At 41.5% G+C, this 15,899-nt stretch overlaps 1 protein-coding gene across 1 annotated transcript in view; it reads left to right on the top strand.

The window, feature by feature from the left end:
* Positions 1–2,482, top strand: part of myo15ab (myosin XVAb) — a 133,816-nt gene extending 131,334 nt beyond the window's left edge. Inside the window, 3 exon segments of the mRNA XM_061914014.1 lie at positions 1,483–1,616; positions 1,690–1,830; positions 1,898–2,482. Coding sequence (XP_061769998.1) covers positions 1,483–1,616; positions 1,690–1,830; positions 1,898–1,999 — 377 coding nt within the window. The 3' untranslated portion in view covers positions 2,000–2,482.
* Positions 2,483–15,899: the final 13,417 nt, after the last annotated feature.

Here is a 15,899-nt window from a genome sequence, read left to right as displayed (position 1 = left end):
TCCCCATTAATTTGAGCGACGATGAAAGATTCGTGTTTGAGGATATTGATAGCGACGGACTAGAAAAAGAAAAAAAAAAAACGCGATTTAATCGTGTTGCATTGAGACGTATTTATATGTTTTTAGAGACATTTACTAGGATAATTCTTGGAAATCCCTTATCTTTCTATTGTGTTGCTAGTGTTTTAGTGAGTTTAACAGTACCTGATAGTCGGAAGTGTACGTCCACGGCCGGCCTGGTGTTGTGAAGTGAATTATATTTATATAGCGCTTTTCTCTAGTGACTCAAAGCGCTTTACATAGTGAAAGCCAATATCTAAGTTACATTTAAACCAGTCTGGGTGACACTGGGAGCAGGTGGGTAAGGTGTCTTGCCCAAGGACACAACGGCAGTAACTAGGATGGCGGAAGCGGGAATCGAACCTGCAACCCTCAAGTTGCTGGCACGGCCACTCTACCAACCGAGCTATACCGCGCAGTGTCTCGACGGCAGCTGTACGGGAGCAACAAGCTCAGTTGATATCTGGTAAGTGGCGACTTTTTAACCACAATTTTCTCACCAAAACCTGCTGGTTGACAAGTGGTAGGGATCCATGTCCGCTGTGATCCATAGTAAAGTTTCAACTCCGTGAATTTTAAACAAGGAATCACCGTGTGTTTGTGTGGCTAAAGGCTAAAGCTTCCCAACTCCATCGTTCTACTTTGACTTCTTCAATATTAATTGAACAAATTGTAAAAGATTCAGCAACACAGATGTCCAAAATACTGTGTAATTATGCCGTTAAAGCAGACGACTTTGAGCTGTGTGTGTGTGCAGCGCTCATATTCATACCAGCCCGTGACGTCACGCGTACACGGCATCATTACGCGACGTTGTCAGGAAAAAAGTCCCTGGAAATTTAAAATTGCAATTTAGTAAACTTAAAAGGCCGTATTGGCATGTGTTGCAATGTTAATATTTCATCATTGATATATAAACTATCAGACTGCCTGGTTGGTAGTAGTGGGTTTCAGTAGGACTTTAAGTCGGGGTCCACGTTAATCATTTCATGGTAAAAATTGAGTTCCCTGACCGGGGGCGGTATAGCTCGGTTGGTAGAGTGGCCATGCCAGCAACTTGAGGGTTGCAGGTTCGATCCCATCTTCCGCCATCCTAGTCACTGCCGTTGCTCCCAGTGCCACCCACACTGGTTTAAATGTAAACATTAGATATTGGGTTTCACTATGTAAAGCTATTTGAGTCACTAGAGAAAAAGCGCTATATAAATATAATTCAATTCACTACTCCTCACTGACCGGGAATCGAACACGGGCCGCGGCGGTGATTGCGCCGAGCCCTAAACACTAAACCAACAGGTAAAATACTCCCCGTCGGGAAATCGAACCCCGGTCTTCTGCATGATAGGCAAGGATACTGTCCACCGTACTAACAAGGTTTGATTCCCCCCAACTCTGTTCACTTTGACGTGTTTGTGTGTGTAGGTCTGGTCAGCGCCTTCCCCATGTTCGGCTCGTCGTTCTTCTACACCCACAGCAGCAGCTCCACCTCCTTCTACGCCCCCTGCATCGTCGCCGTCAATCAAAACGGCCTCCACTTCCTGCACCAGAGCACGCACGTGAGGCCGCACTCGCACCACACCGCGTCCGTTGAACTGTACGTAGCTGAAGCGGCGTCGCCCCGTGTCACAGGAGGCGATGGCGGCGGTCCCCCTGGCGGAGGTGCAGGCCAGCCGCACCCAGAGGCCCTCGGCCGGGGCCAGCTACCCGTACGTCGACCTCGCCCTGGGCGACATGGACGCGCAGCGGCTGGTTCAGCTGCAGCTGGAGCAGGTAGCGTCCGCGGAATACGGTCGGGACTCGCACGTGACCTTTTTAATCCGTCGGCGTCTGTCCGCAGGGCCTGGAGCTGTGTCGAGTCATCGCCATGCATGTGGAAAACATGATGCTGCTGCGAGAGAAGAGGCTCACTCTGCCGCCCAGCGAGATCACCGTGCTGTAGAACATGGGCGTCCAAAGTGCGGCACATTTTTTCAAAAATTGTTAGCATTCTAATTAGCATGCTAGTTTGTCTTTTTTTGCTAGTTTTGCACATAAACATCTTATAAGTAGACGCAGCATCGAGCGCTACTGCCTGCTGACGAGACGTGAGGCCGCCATCTTGGAGTGGTGATCCTAGCATAGCTTGGTTGGTAGAGTGGCCGGGCCAGCAACTTGAGGGGTTGCAGGTTCGATTCCCGCTTCCGCCATCCTAGTCACTGCCGTTGTGTCCTTGGGCAAGACACTTTACCCACCTGCTCCCAGTGCCACCCACACTGGTTTAAATGTAACTTAGATATTGGGTTTCACTATGTAAAGCGCTTTGAGTCACTAGAGAAAAGCGCTATATAAATATAATTCACTTCACTTTTTTCAAAAATTGTTAGCATTCTAATTAGCATGCTAGTTTGTCTTTTTGTGCTAGTTTTGCACATAAACATCTTATAAGTAGACGCAGCATCGAGCGCTACTGCCTGCTGACGAGACGCAAGGCCGCCATCTTGGAGTGGTGATTCTTTTTTCAAAAATTGTTGGCATTCTAATTAGCATGCTAGTTTGTCTTTTTTTGCTAGTTTTGCACATAGACATCTTATAAGTAGATGCAGCATCGAGCGCTACTGCCTGCTGACGAGACGCGAGGCCGCCATCTTGGAGTGGTGATCCTGTTTTCAAAAATTGTTAGCATTCCAATTAGCATGCTAGTTTGTCTTTTTTTGCTAGTTTTGCACATAGACATATTATAAGTAGACGCAGCATCGAGCATTACTGCCTGCTGACGAGGCGCGAGGCCGCCATCTTGGAGTGGTGATCCTTTTTTCAAAAATTGCTAGCATTCCAATTAGCATGCTGGTTTGTCTTTTTCTGCTAGTTTTGCAAATAGACATCTTATAAGTAGACGCAGCATGGAGCTGTCACGCCAAATTTCTTCCCCCCTACATAAACCTTCCCCCCAAAAGAAATTTGGCACTGAGTGGAGTGGATCACCACTCCAAGATGGCGGCCCTGCGTCACGTCAGCGCCAATAGGCAGTAGCGCTCTGTCACGCCAAATTTCTTCCCCACGGAAGAAATTTGGCGTGACAGCCCCTCTAATGCTTGAAGGACCTCAATGAGGGTGGAAGGACCTTAAAGCAGCCCACACAGCTGCCTGTTTTAAAAGCATTATATACTGGCTGATTGTCATTGGTGAAAAATAATGGTGAGGAAAAAAAATTAGCATTCCAGCATGCTAACCTTTCAAGCTATTTTTGCTTCGTTAATTTTGCAGCTGTAACCCTTAACGGTGAGGAAAAAATATTAGCATTCCAGCATGCTAACCTTTCAAGCTATTTTTGCTTTGTTAATTTCGCAGCTGTGACCCTTAACGGTGAGGAAAAAATATTACCATTCCAGCATGCTAACCTTTCAAGGTATTTTTGCTTCCCTAATTTTCCAGCAGTAACCCTTAACGGTGAGGAAAAAATATTAAAATTCCAGCATGCTAACCTTTCAAGCTATTTTTGCTTCGTTAATTTTGCAGCTGTAACCCTTAACGGTGAGGAAAAAATATTAGCATTCCAGCATGCTAACCTTTCAAGCTGTTTTTGCTTCGCTAATTTTGCAGCTGTAACCCTTAACGGAGAGGAAAAAATATTAGCATTCCAACATGCTAACCATTCAAGCTATTTTTGCTTCCCTAATTTTGCAAGTGTAACCCTTAACGGTGAGGAAATAATATTAGCATTCCAGCATGCTAACCTTTCAAACTATTTTTGCTTCGCTAATTTTGCAGCTGTAACCCTTTAGAGTCATATAACTTGGTATTGTCACGCCCTCATTGGGGTCCTTCAGGTATTAGAGGGGCTGTCACGCCAAATTTCTTCCGTGAGGAAGGTTTTTGTAGGGGGGAAGAAATTTGGCGTGACAGAGCGCTACTGCCTACTGGCGCTGACGAGACGCAGGGCCGCCATCTTGGAGTGGTGATCCGCTCCACTCAGTGCAATTAATTTGGTAGGAGCAATGAACTTAATTCATCTTACCTCACTGAATACCACAGATTTTCACATGTTTTTTGTGTCATACATGTAGCTATGATAATGGGCACGTGTTTTGGCATGTTTTATTAGTCATAGTTTGCTTAACGGTAATATAATATTCTTATATGCCGGACCTGGGCAAATTAAGACCCTGGGGCCACATGCGGCTTTTCAATTTGGCCCTCCGGACATTTCCAAATAATTGTTTTAGATGTTTAAGATGTAAAGTGTAGCTGCCATTATGATGTGCACTCATATTTTCTAATGACCGTAAGTCCTCAACTATACTAAGTCTTTCAATGGTTGGAATCTGCACTTTTGGATGATATACCAGTTACTATGGTAATCTAATTACAAACCCCGTTTCCATATGAGATGGGAAATTGTGTTAGATGTAAATATAAACGGAATACACTGATTTGCAAATCCTTTTCAACCCATATTCAATTGAATGCACTACAAAGACAAGATATTTGATGTTCAAACTCGTAAACTTTATTTTTTTTTTGCAAATATTAATTAACTTAGAATTTCATGGCCAAAGTAGTTGGGAAAGGGCATGTTCACCATTGTGTTACATCACCTTTTATTTTAACAACACTCAATAAACGTTTGGGAACTGAGGAAACTAATTGTTGAAGCTTTGAAAGTGGAATTCTTTCCCATTCTTGTTTTATGTAGAGCTTCAGTCGTTCAACAGTCCGGGGTCTCCGCTGTCGTATTTTACGCTTCATAATGCGCCACGCATTTACGATGGGAGACATATCTGGACTGCAGGCGGGCCTGGAAAGTACCTGCACTCTTTTTTTTACAAAGCCACGCTATTGTAACACGTGCTGAATGTGGCTTGGCATTGTCTTGCTGAAATAAGCAGGGGCGTCCATGAAAAAGACGACGCTTAGATGGCAGTATATGTTGTCCCAAAACCTGTATGTACCTTTCAGCATTAATGGTGCCTTCACAGATGTGTAAGTTACCTGTGCCTTGGGCACTAATACACCCACATACCATCACAGATGCTGGCTTTTGAACTTTGCAGTAATCTAATTAGTTACTATGGTCATCTGATTAGTTAATGTGGTAATCCACGTCACAGCAGCTCAGACGAGGCACCAAGCAGTGTGGGCGGAAAGCGTTTCCACGGACAACGGAAGGAGATCTTCACAACAAAGTTCTAAAGCAGGGGTGGGCAATTAAGTTTTACCGGTGGCCACATGAGCAACCCGAGCACTGCAGAAGGGCCACATCGACAATATTTTTATTAAGTTTTGCCCATTATTTCTGATATACCGTAAGATGAAAAAAATTATAATTTAACCTAACTTAAATTTATACAAAAGTAGATTGCTTTTGATGGTTTTATTTAAACTCTTAATCCTTAAATATTTATATTAGGCTATGTGAAATTGAAATAAGAAAACAAAAACAATCAGTGAATCACTGCAATTTATTTTTAACTTGTTCACACTTTAACTTTGTTCCACAAACCAGGAAAAACAACTTAACAAGTTTATAAAAATACTGCAATACAACAAACAAAAGTCCAACATATTTCCCCGTCAGAATTGTCCAACCATCTGTTGTCACACCTGCTAGCTTGTCCTATTTCAGTCCTAACATGTCCAAACACGCATTTACCTTTGTGAACAAGTCATTACCTGTGGTTGTCCCTTTAATTGACTGCATGGCTGCCAGCTCCTTGGTGATTTGAAAGTCTGCAGTTACCCCAGGTAAGAAGATGAGCAGCTGGGCGGTGTCACGTACATCGCAGCTCTCATCCAAAGCCAGCAAAAAACAGTCAAAGTCGGCCGTTCTGTTCTTCAGCTGAAGCTCCAAGTTTCCAGTGATGATCTCAATCCGCCTCGTTACAGTCCGTCGGGAGTGTGACACGTTCTCAAATGCGCCCCTCTTCTCCAGGCATATCAGCGCAACAGAGTCCAATAAGCACTCCTTAGTAAGCTCTCAGTCAGAAAAATGTAAAATTCCATTATATTTTTTAATTGAACGTTTTTAGCATTCAATCAGACATTGTGAGGTTTTGTATTAGTGTTCCTAAAAATAAATAACCGGCCCCCAGACACATTTTTCTCTCTAAATGTGGCCCCCTAGTCAAAATAATTGCACAGGCCTGTTACAGTATATGCTATAAGTGACCAGAGGTCCGAGATCAAAACTGGGAATATAATCCTAGAGAAGGGGGGGAAAACGGTCAGCTATTTTTAAGTTGAAGAAACAATATGATTAGGTTATATATACACATGTGTATATCCTACATAATGTATGAATACATTAGATATATATATATATATCTTAGGGACCTATAGACCAGGCCTGGGCTATTATTTTGACTCGGGGGGCCACATTTAGAGAGAAAAATGTGTCTGGGGGCCAGCTATTTATTTTTAGGAACACTATTACAAAACCTCATTATGTCTGATTGAGTGCTAAAAACGTTATGACAGACCGCCTTAAAAAATCGTAATGGAATTTTACATTTTTCTATGAACGATAAAACACTGAATATTGACAAAATATGAACGTCACACCCCCTTTCGATCGACATATTTTACAATCAAGTGAAACGCAACAAAAATGCAACAAACAGTGAAATATGAACGCGAAGGGTACAAAATAAACCCACCTACAGTCTGATACATCTGATATATCACTTAGCTTTAGATTTTTATTGTGAAAATCTCCTTCTGTTTGTGGATACGCCTTCCGCCCACGCTGCTTGGTGCCTCGTCTGAGCTGCTGTGACGTAGATTACCATAGTAACTAATTAGATGACCATAGTAACTAATTAGATTACTGTTGTAACTAATTAGATGACCATAGTAACTGGTATATCATCCAAAAGTACAGATTCCAACCATTGAAAGACTTAGTATAGTTGAGGACTTCCGGTCATTAGAAAACATGAGTGCACATCAAAATAGCAGCTAGACTTTACATCTTAAACATCTAAAAAAATTACTTGGGAATGTCCGGCGGGCCAGATTGAAAAGCTTAACGGGCCGCATGTGGCCCCCGGGCCTTAATTTGCCCAGGTCTGCTATAGACTGTGTGTCAGGACGTGGGGGTTTTCGCAACTTACTGCGAGGATTGTTCTCCCAGGAAGCAAACGGAATATTCCGGACAGGACTTGAAGGTAGGAACATGATTTAATCTTGACTATCAAATAGGTACAAACAAAAGGCGCACAAGGCGAAGGCATAACTAAGGGCAGGAAACAAAAGCTAACACTTAGAATAAACTATGGACAGGGCAAAAACTCACTAAATGTGGCATGAACAAACAAAAACGTACTTGGCAAGGTGGTACTATTGAAGAACTTTGCTCCTTCTCAACTCTGTGGTAATATTCTTTTCACAAAATACAACCAATAGTACGTTAATGTTAAATCTTACTTGTGAAAAGTGATGGCCCCCGGTTCCTATTTTCAACAGTCCGCTCATTTGAGCAGGAAAACGCCGAACACCAGCTTTGTCAACTGTCAGTTAGGCTGCTTTCCGGTTCCTCATCACCACTTCAAGATGGCGGCCCAATTTCTCGCGACACAGCAGCCAATGCTGCGTCTACTTATAAGTAATCTATGGTTTTGCAAAAATACACCTTTTTAGTCAACCATATACTTGACGAATGCTAACGTTATTATGCTAGCTTTTTCCGCTAATTTTGTAGGTATACACCCGAGTCAGGTTTTGGTACTTGACCCGTGCTAAGCACATTAAGTAATTTTTCAGATGTGCATCTCAAAGTAATATATTTTGGTGCTTGACGCATTTTATTGTTTGCATTTTAGCATGCTAGCTTTTTAAGCTAACTTAGCAGGCATACACCACAGTGTCATATATTTTGGTATTTCACTAATGCTAACTGTAAGCGTGCTATTGTTAGCATGATGGCATATTACTGATAGCATTGTAGGTGTTTTGCTCATTTTGCAGATATCCACCTTTTTACGTCAACTATACTGTATACTTGACAAAGGTTACCTGTTAGCATGCTAACGTTTGAATGCTAGCTTTTTCTTGCTAATTTTGTAAGATACACCTGAGTCATATTTTGGTACTTGATGCATGCTAAGCATTTCAACTAATTTTTCATATGTGTACCTCAGAGTAATATATTTTTGGTGCTTGACGCATGTTACTGTTAGCAGTTTAGCATGCTAATGTTTGCATGCTATCTTTTTAAGCTAATTTAACGGGCATACATTTAATGTCATATATTTTGTATTCCACCAATGCTAACTGTGACCATGTTATTGTTAGCATATTACTGTTAGCATTATAGATGTTTTGCTAATTTTGCCAATAGCCACCTTTTACGTCAACTATACTGTATACTTGATAAAGATTACCTGTTAGCATGCTAACGTTTGAATGCTAGCTTTTTCTTGCTAATTTTGTAAGTATACACCTAAGTCATATTTTGGTACTTGATGCATGCTAAGCATTTCAACTAATTTTTCATATGTGTATCTCAGAGTAATATATTTTTGGTGCTTGACGCATGTTACTGTTAGCAGTTTAGCATGCTAATGTTTGCATGCTATCTTTTTAAGCTAATTTAACGGGCATACATTTAATGTCATATATTTTGTATTCCACCAGTGCTAACTGTAACCATGTTATTGTTAGCATATTACTGTTAGCATTATAGATGTTTTGCTAATTTTGCAGGTATCCACCTTTTACGTCAACTATACTGTATACTTGACAAAGGCTACCTGTTAGCATACTAACGTTTGAATGCTAGCTTTTTTTGCTAATTTTGTAGGTGTACACCTGAGTCATATTTTGGTACTTGATGCATTTTAACTAATTTTTCATATGTGTACCTCAGAGTAATATATTTTGGTGATTGACGCATGTTACCATTAGTAGTTTAGCATGCTAATATTTGCATGCTAGCTTTTTAAGCTAATTTAACAGGCACACATTTAATGTCATATATTTTTGTATTTCACTAATGCTAACTGTAAGCATGCTTTTGTTAGCATGTTAGCATATTACTGTTAGCATCATAGATGTGTTGCTAATTTTGCAGATATACACCTTTTTACGTCAAATATACTGTATACTAGACAAAGGCTGCCTGTTAGCATGCTAGCTTTTTAAGCTAATTTAACAGGCACACATTTAATGTCATATATTTTTGTATTTCACTAATGCTAACTGTAAGCATGCTTTTGTTAGCATATTACTGTTAGCATCATAGATGTGTTGCTAATTTTGCAGATATACACCTTTTCACGTCAAATATACTGTATAGTTGACAAAGGCTGCCTGTTAGCATGCTAGCGTTTGAATGCTAGCTTTTTACCTAAATCCTATTTTGCTACTTGATGCGTGTTAACTCATTTTTCAGATGTGCACCTCAGAGTAACATATTTTGGTACTTGACATATGTTACAGTTAGCATTTTCGCATGCTAACATTAGCATGCTAGCTTTTTAAGCTAATTCAATAGGCATGCACCTCAGCGTCATGTAAGTTGGTATTTCACTGACACTAACTGGAAGCATGCTGTTGTTAGCATATTAGCATATTACTGTTATCGTGCTAGCTTTTTTACCTCACATTGTACCTTTTTTTTGAAGGTGAAAACTACCAAAATGACCCCCGCGTCCTTTCATTTGTCAGCCTATTGCCCTCAGTGGTAAAAGTTGGGGCACTCTGGGTGTAGGCGCTGTGGTGACACGCACAAGTAATGCAAATTACCGCCACCCACAGGACTGGAGTGGAAACACGTCATTATTGTTTCCATCAAATGAGTCAGGGATGGTATAACAAGTTAAGGAAATCACCTTTTTTTTCATGCTAAATGCTATATTTTGGTTTCTAAGAGGGAGTAAATGTCACTAATGTATGTCAATGCATATTTGTTACACTTGTATTTATATGTTTTAATGTATATATTTGGATAAATTGCAAACAAACATACTGTTATTTGTTGATTACACATGACGGATGTGTCATGTGTTTATAGGCGGGTACTGAAATGTTTTTATGTTTTTTTAAATTATAATTTTCTAAAGTTATTTTTGACATTGTTTTCCAATAAACGTATTAGGGACGTTGTTGTTTTGTATGATAGAGTTTAATGAGAATAAATTCAGATGCCAGCACCCTTGTGAAAATGTTGTATTTAGGGCCAAAATAGTTTGCTTATTAGGCCCTAATCATATTATTATTTTATCACTTTGGGCGCATTGTTGAATACATAACTAAATGTCAATCTTAATAAAATAATTGTATTAAACAGTTTGATAACAAAATCATGTTTGTTTTTTAAAAAGTTGAGTAATTCATTCCTAACACTTTCATTGACCAGGGTGGCGGTTCCTCTCTATAAGAAGGAGAACCGGAGGGTTTGTTCCAACTGTCGTGGGATCACACTCCTCAGCCTTCCCGGTAAGGTTTATTCAGGTGTACTGGAGAGGAGGCTACGCCGGATAGCCGAACCTCTGATTCAGGAGGAACAGTGTGGTTTTAGTCCTGGTCGTGGAACTGTGGACCAGCTCTATACTCTCGGCAGGGTCCTTGAGGGTGCATGGGAGTTTGCCCAACAAGTCTACATGTGCTTTGTGGACTTGGAGAAGGCATTCGACCGTGTCCCTCGGGAAGTCCTGTGGGGAGTGCTCAGAGAGTATGGGGTATCGGACTGTCTGATTGTGGCCGTCCGCTCCCTGCATGGTCAGTGTCAGAGCTTAGTCCGTATTGCCGGCAGTAACTCAGACACGTTTTCATTGAGGGTTGGACGCATGTTACCATTAATGTCACAGATTCTGTTCATAACTTTTATGGACAGAATTTCTAGGCGCAGTCAAGGCGTTGAGGGGATCCGGTTTGGTGGCTGCAGGATTAGGTCTCTGCTTTTTTGCAGATGATGTGGTCCTGATGGCTTCATCTGGCCAGGATCTTCAGCTCTCACCGGTTCGCAGCCGAGTGTGAAGCGACCGGAATGAGAATCAGCACCTCCAAGTCCGAGTCCATGGTTCTCGCCTGGAAAAGGGTGGAATTGCCTCTCCGGGTTGGGGAGGAGACCCTGCCCAAAGTGGAGGAGTTCAAGTACCTCTGAGTCTTGTTCACGAGTGGGGGGAGAGTGAATCGTGAGATGGACAGGCGGATCGGTGCGGCGTCTTCAGTAATGCGGACGTTGTACCGATCTGTTGTGGTGAAGAAGGAGCTGAGCCGGAAGGCAAAGCTCTCAATTTACCGGTCGGTCTATATTCCCATCCTCACCTATGGTCATGAGCTTTGGTTCATGACCGAAAGGATAAGATCACGGGTACAAGCGGCCGAAATGAGTTTCCTCCGCCGGGTGGCGGGCTCTCTCCCTTAGAGATAGGGTGAGAAGCTCTGCCATCCGGGAGGAACTCAAAAGTAAAGCCGCTGCTCCTTCACATCGAGAGGAGCCAGATGAGGTGGTTCGGGCATCTGGTTAGGATGCTACACGAACGCCTCCCTAGGGAGGTGTTTAGGGCACGTCCGACAACGGACGTGCCCTAAACACGAGGAAGACCCAGGACACGTTGGGAAGACTATGTCTCCCAGCTTGCCTGGGAATGCCTCGGGATCCCCCAAGAGCTGGACGAAGTGGCTGAGGAGAGGAAAGTCTGGGCTTCCCTGCTTAGGCTGCTGCCCCCGCGACCCGACCTCTGATAAGCGGAGGAAGATGGATGGATGGATGGATGGACCTCAACCCCGCCCCCACAAACAAACAGATTACTCTACATTCACAATTGAAGTTAAAAAGTGGCTTTGGAGCAATCAAAGCTGCTCACACGGTCAATAAGGTGGCCACTATGTTTGACACTTTAACTTAATGTGTATTATATTCATTCATGACAGCATTTTTGTTGTAACTCGAGAGGTGTGTGTGTTAAAATCATGGTTGTTTTTACAAATGATGACAGATGTGAACAAGAGCATGTATTGTCTTTGTGTGATTATGTAAATGAGGAGTGGTTGTATTGTACATTAAGTATATGTCCATGAAAGGGCATTTTATGACTTTTCTTAATTTGATTACATGATATGGTGAAGGTTTTTCTGCAAAATTTTATTGCATGATTTTTGTAACCCTTTAATTTAGGTAGCCATGGACCGCAGATGGAAATGAGCTATTTAGCTATCATTTGGTACAGAAGATATCTGTCTTTGAGCTTAATGTTTCTGTGCATTGTCCCTTCAAATAAAGACTCTACTAAACCAGTGGTTCTCAAATGGGGGTACACGTACCCCTGGGGGTACACGTACCCCTGGGGGTACTTGAAGGTATGCCAAGGGGTACGTGAGAATTTTTAAAATATTCTAAAAAGAGCAACTATTCAAAAATCCTTTATAAATATATTTATTGAATAATACTTCAACAAAATATGAATGTAAGTTCATAAACTGTGAAAAGAAATGCAATATTCAGTGTTGACAGCTAGATTTTTTGTGGACATGTTCCATAAATATTGATGTAAAAGATTTCTTTTTTTGTGAAGAAATGTTTAGAATTAAGTTGATGAATCCAGATGGATCTCTATTACAATCCCCAAAGAGGGCACTTTAAGTTGATGATTACTTCTATGTGTAGAAATCTTTATTTATAATTTAATCACTTTTTCAACAAGTTTTTAGTTATTTTCATATCTTTTTTTCCTAATAGTTCAAGAAAGACCACTACAAATTAGCAATATTTTGCACTGTTATACAATTTAATAAATCAGAAACTGATGACATAGGGCTGTATTTTACTTCTTTATCTCTTGTTTTCAACCAAAAATGCTTTGCTCTGATTAGGGGGTACTTGAATTAAAAACATTTTTCACAGGGGGTAACTCCCTGTCAAAAAGGTTGAGAACCACTGAACTAAACTATTCCCAGCCCTGCGATGAGGTGGCCACTTGTCCAGGGTGCAACCCGCCTTCCGCCCGAATGCAGCTGAGGTAGGTTCCGGCGACCCAAAAAGTTAAAGTTAAAGTACCAATGATTTTCACACACATACTAGATGTGGCGAAATGATTCCCCTGCAGAATAGCTCGGTTGGTAGAGTGTCCGTGCCAGCAACTTGAGAGTTGCAGGTTCGATTCCCGCTTGTGCCATCCTAGTTTCTGCCGTTCTGTCCTTGGGCAAGACACTTTACCCACCTGCTCCCAGTGCCACCCACACTGGTTTAAATGTAACTTAGATATTGGGTTTCACTATGTAAAGCGCTTTGAGTCACTTGAGAAAAGCGCTATATAAATATAATTCACTTCACTTCACATTTGACCCTTGATCACACCCTGGGAGGTGAGGGGAGCAGTGGGCAGCAGCGGGGCCGCGCCCGGGAATCATTTATGGTGATTTAACCCCCAATTCCAACCCCTAATGCTGAGTGCCAAGCAGGGAGGTAATGGGTCCCATTTTTATAGTCTTTGGTATGACTCGGCTGGGGTTTTAACTCACGACCTACCGATCTCAGGGCGGACACTCTAGGGCAGTGGTCCCCAACCACCGGGCCCCAACCCGGTACCGGGCCGTGGCCCGATTGGTACTGGGCCGCAAAATAATTTTTTATTAAAAAAAAAAAAAAAATTTTTTTTTTTTTGTTATTAAATCAACATAAAAAACATAATATACACTTACAATTAGTGCACCAACCACAAAAACCTCCATTTTCATGACAAAAACGTCCCTTTTTCATGACAAAAAAGAAAAGAAAAAACAAAAAAGAAAAAAAAGGACCCCCCCCCCCCCGCCCTCGTCCCCCACCCCCCCGGGCCGCGGGACAAATTATTAAGCGTTGACCGGTCCGTGGATACAAAAAGGTTGGGGACCACTGCTCTAGGGCAGTGGTTCTCAACCTTTTTTCAGTGATGTACCCCCTGTGAAATTTTTTTTAATTCAAGTACCCCCTAATCAGAGCAATGCATTTTTGGTTGAAAAAAAGAGATAAAGAAGTAAAATACAGCCCTATGTCATCAGTTTCTGAGTCATTAAATTGTATAACAGTGCAAAATATTGCTCATTTGTAGTGGTCTTTCTTGAACTATTTGGGAAAAAAAGATATAAAAATACCTAAAAACTTGTTGAAAAATAAACAAGTGATTCAATTATAAATAAAGATTTCTACACATAGAAGTAATCATCAACTTGGGGATTGTAATAGAGATCCATCTGGATTCATGAACTTAATTCTAACCATTTCTTCACAAAAAAATAAATCTTTAACATCAATATTTATGGAACATGTCCACAAAAGATCCAGCTGTCAACACTGAATATTGCATTGTTTCATTTCTTTTCACAGTTTATTTTATGAACTTACATTCCTATTTTCTTGAAGTATTATTCAATAAATATATTTATAAAGGATTTTTGAATTGTTGCTATTTTTTTAGAATATTTTTAAAAAATCTCACGTACCCCTTGGCATACCTTCAAGTAGCCCCAGGGGTACGCGTACCTCTATTTGAGAACCACTGCTCTAGCCCACTGAGTAGGGACAAGCGGTATGGATGGATGGATAAACTATTCCCAAAATGGACTTGACCCCGGGTGTCACGTGACGTTACCGCCCCCAAGAGGGCGGCTCAGTTCACGACTGAGCATGCGCAGACCACTCGGATCTTGGCTGCTTTTTTGCTAAAGTGGTTCCTAAAGAGCTTTTTTTGTGAGGAATGACAAGGTTTTCTCTGGATTCCTCCGGGTAAATCCAGTTGTTTTGGGGATTTTCGTGGCGACTTTTGAAGTAGTTTGACATGTACTTCGGTATCAGGGAGGTGTAGCAGATTTTATAGACTAGGCTCAGTGCAAGTTGTTTGACTCTGTCCTCCACCCTGAGCCAGCCCACTTTGGAGAAGTGGGTTGGAGTGAGGTGTGATCTGGGGTCTAGGTCTAAAAGTAACCGGACTAGCTAGTACTGGGATATTTGGAGTCTAGATTTGGGGTTTTTGGAGGTGCTGGGGTACCAGGAGGTGCAAACATAATCAAAAAAGGGTTGAATGAGAGTTCCCGATAGAATCTTTAAGGTGCTTTTGTTGACCAGAGAGGAGATTCTGTTGAACAAGGGTCTCAAACTCACTTTACCTGCGGGCCACTGCACGCAGAGTCTGGGTGAGGCTGGGCCGCAAGAAAATATTTATTTTAAAAAAAATGTTGCATACTCCTCAGCATGTCTAGTTGTATTATAACATTTCAAATTGTATTCTTTGTGCACCCCAACTTTCATTGTGCAAATAAGACACGTCGGGGTGCTCCTGTGCTCAACAAAGAAATATTGCATCTCCCACTTTTCCTGGAATTGTAAACAATAAAAAAAAACAAATAACGGTTCAAATTGGTCCAGGTTATCGGGGATTGGTATTACTGACGGACAGGTGTCACGGTGTGACTGCAGCCAGGCACGTAAGAAAACCCTCGTCTCCATGGCAACGTCTATGTCGCTTTCACTCATGCCGCTTTTCCACTAAAGCAGGGGTAGGCAACCCAGAACGTTGAAAGAGCCATTTTGGACCCAAATAACACAAAGCTGTCAAGCGCCATTCATATAAAACTTGCGGGCCGCTCTAACATTAAACTGACATATTAAGCAGGGGGCCGCAAAATAACGTCCCCCTGTAAAGGAATCTGTTCTTTGGTTGACCTTTTTGATTATCCAATCCAATCCAATCTACTTTATTTATATAGCACATTTAAACAACAATAACGTTTCCAAAGTGCTGCACAGCCATGTTAAAAACAATATTATGCTCCACCAATGACTGAATAAAACAAAAAATGAATACAAATAAAACCAATAAAAACAATATAAAAACAAATATGATTAAAAACTATTTTAAAGGGTAAAATCAATTAAAACAGTA

This window comes from Nerophis ophidion, linkage group LG01, assembly GCF_033978795.1.
Source record: "Nerophis ophidion isolate RoL-2023_Sa linkage group LG01, RoL_Noph_v1.0, whole genome shotgun sequence".
Taxonomy (NCBI): domain Eukaryota; kingdom Metazoa; phylum Chordata; class Actinopteri; order Syngnathiformes; family Syngnathidae; genus Nerophis; species Nerophis ophidion.
This window is presented reverse-complemented; position numbering and strand designations above follow the sequence as displayed.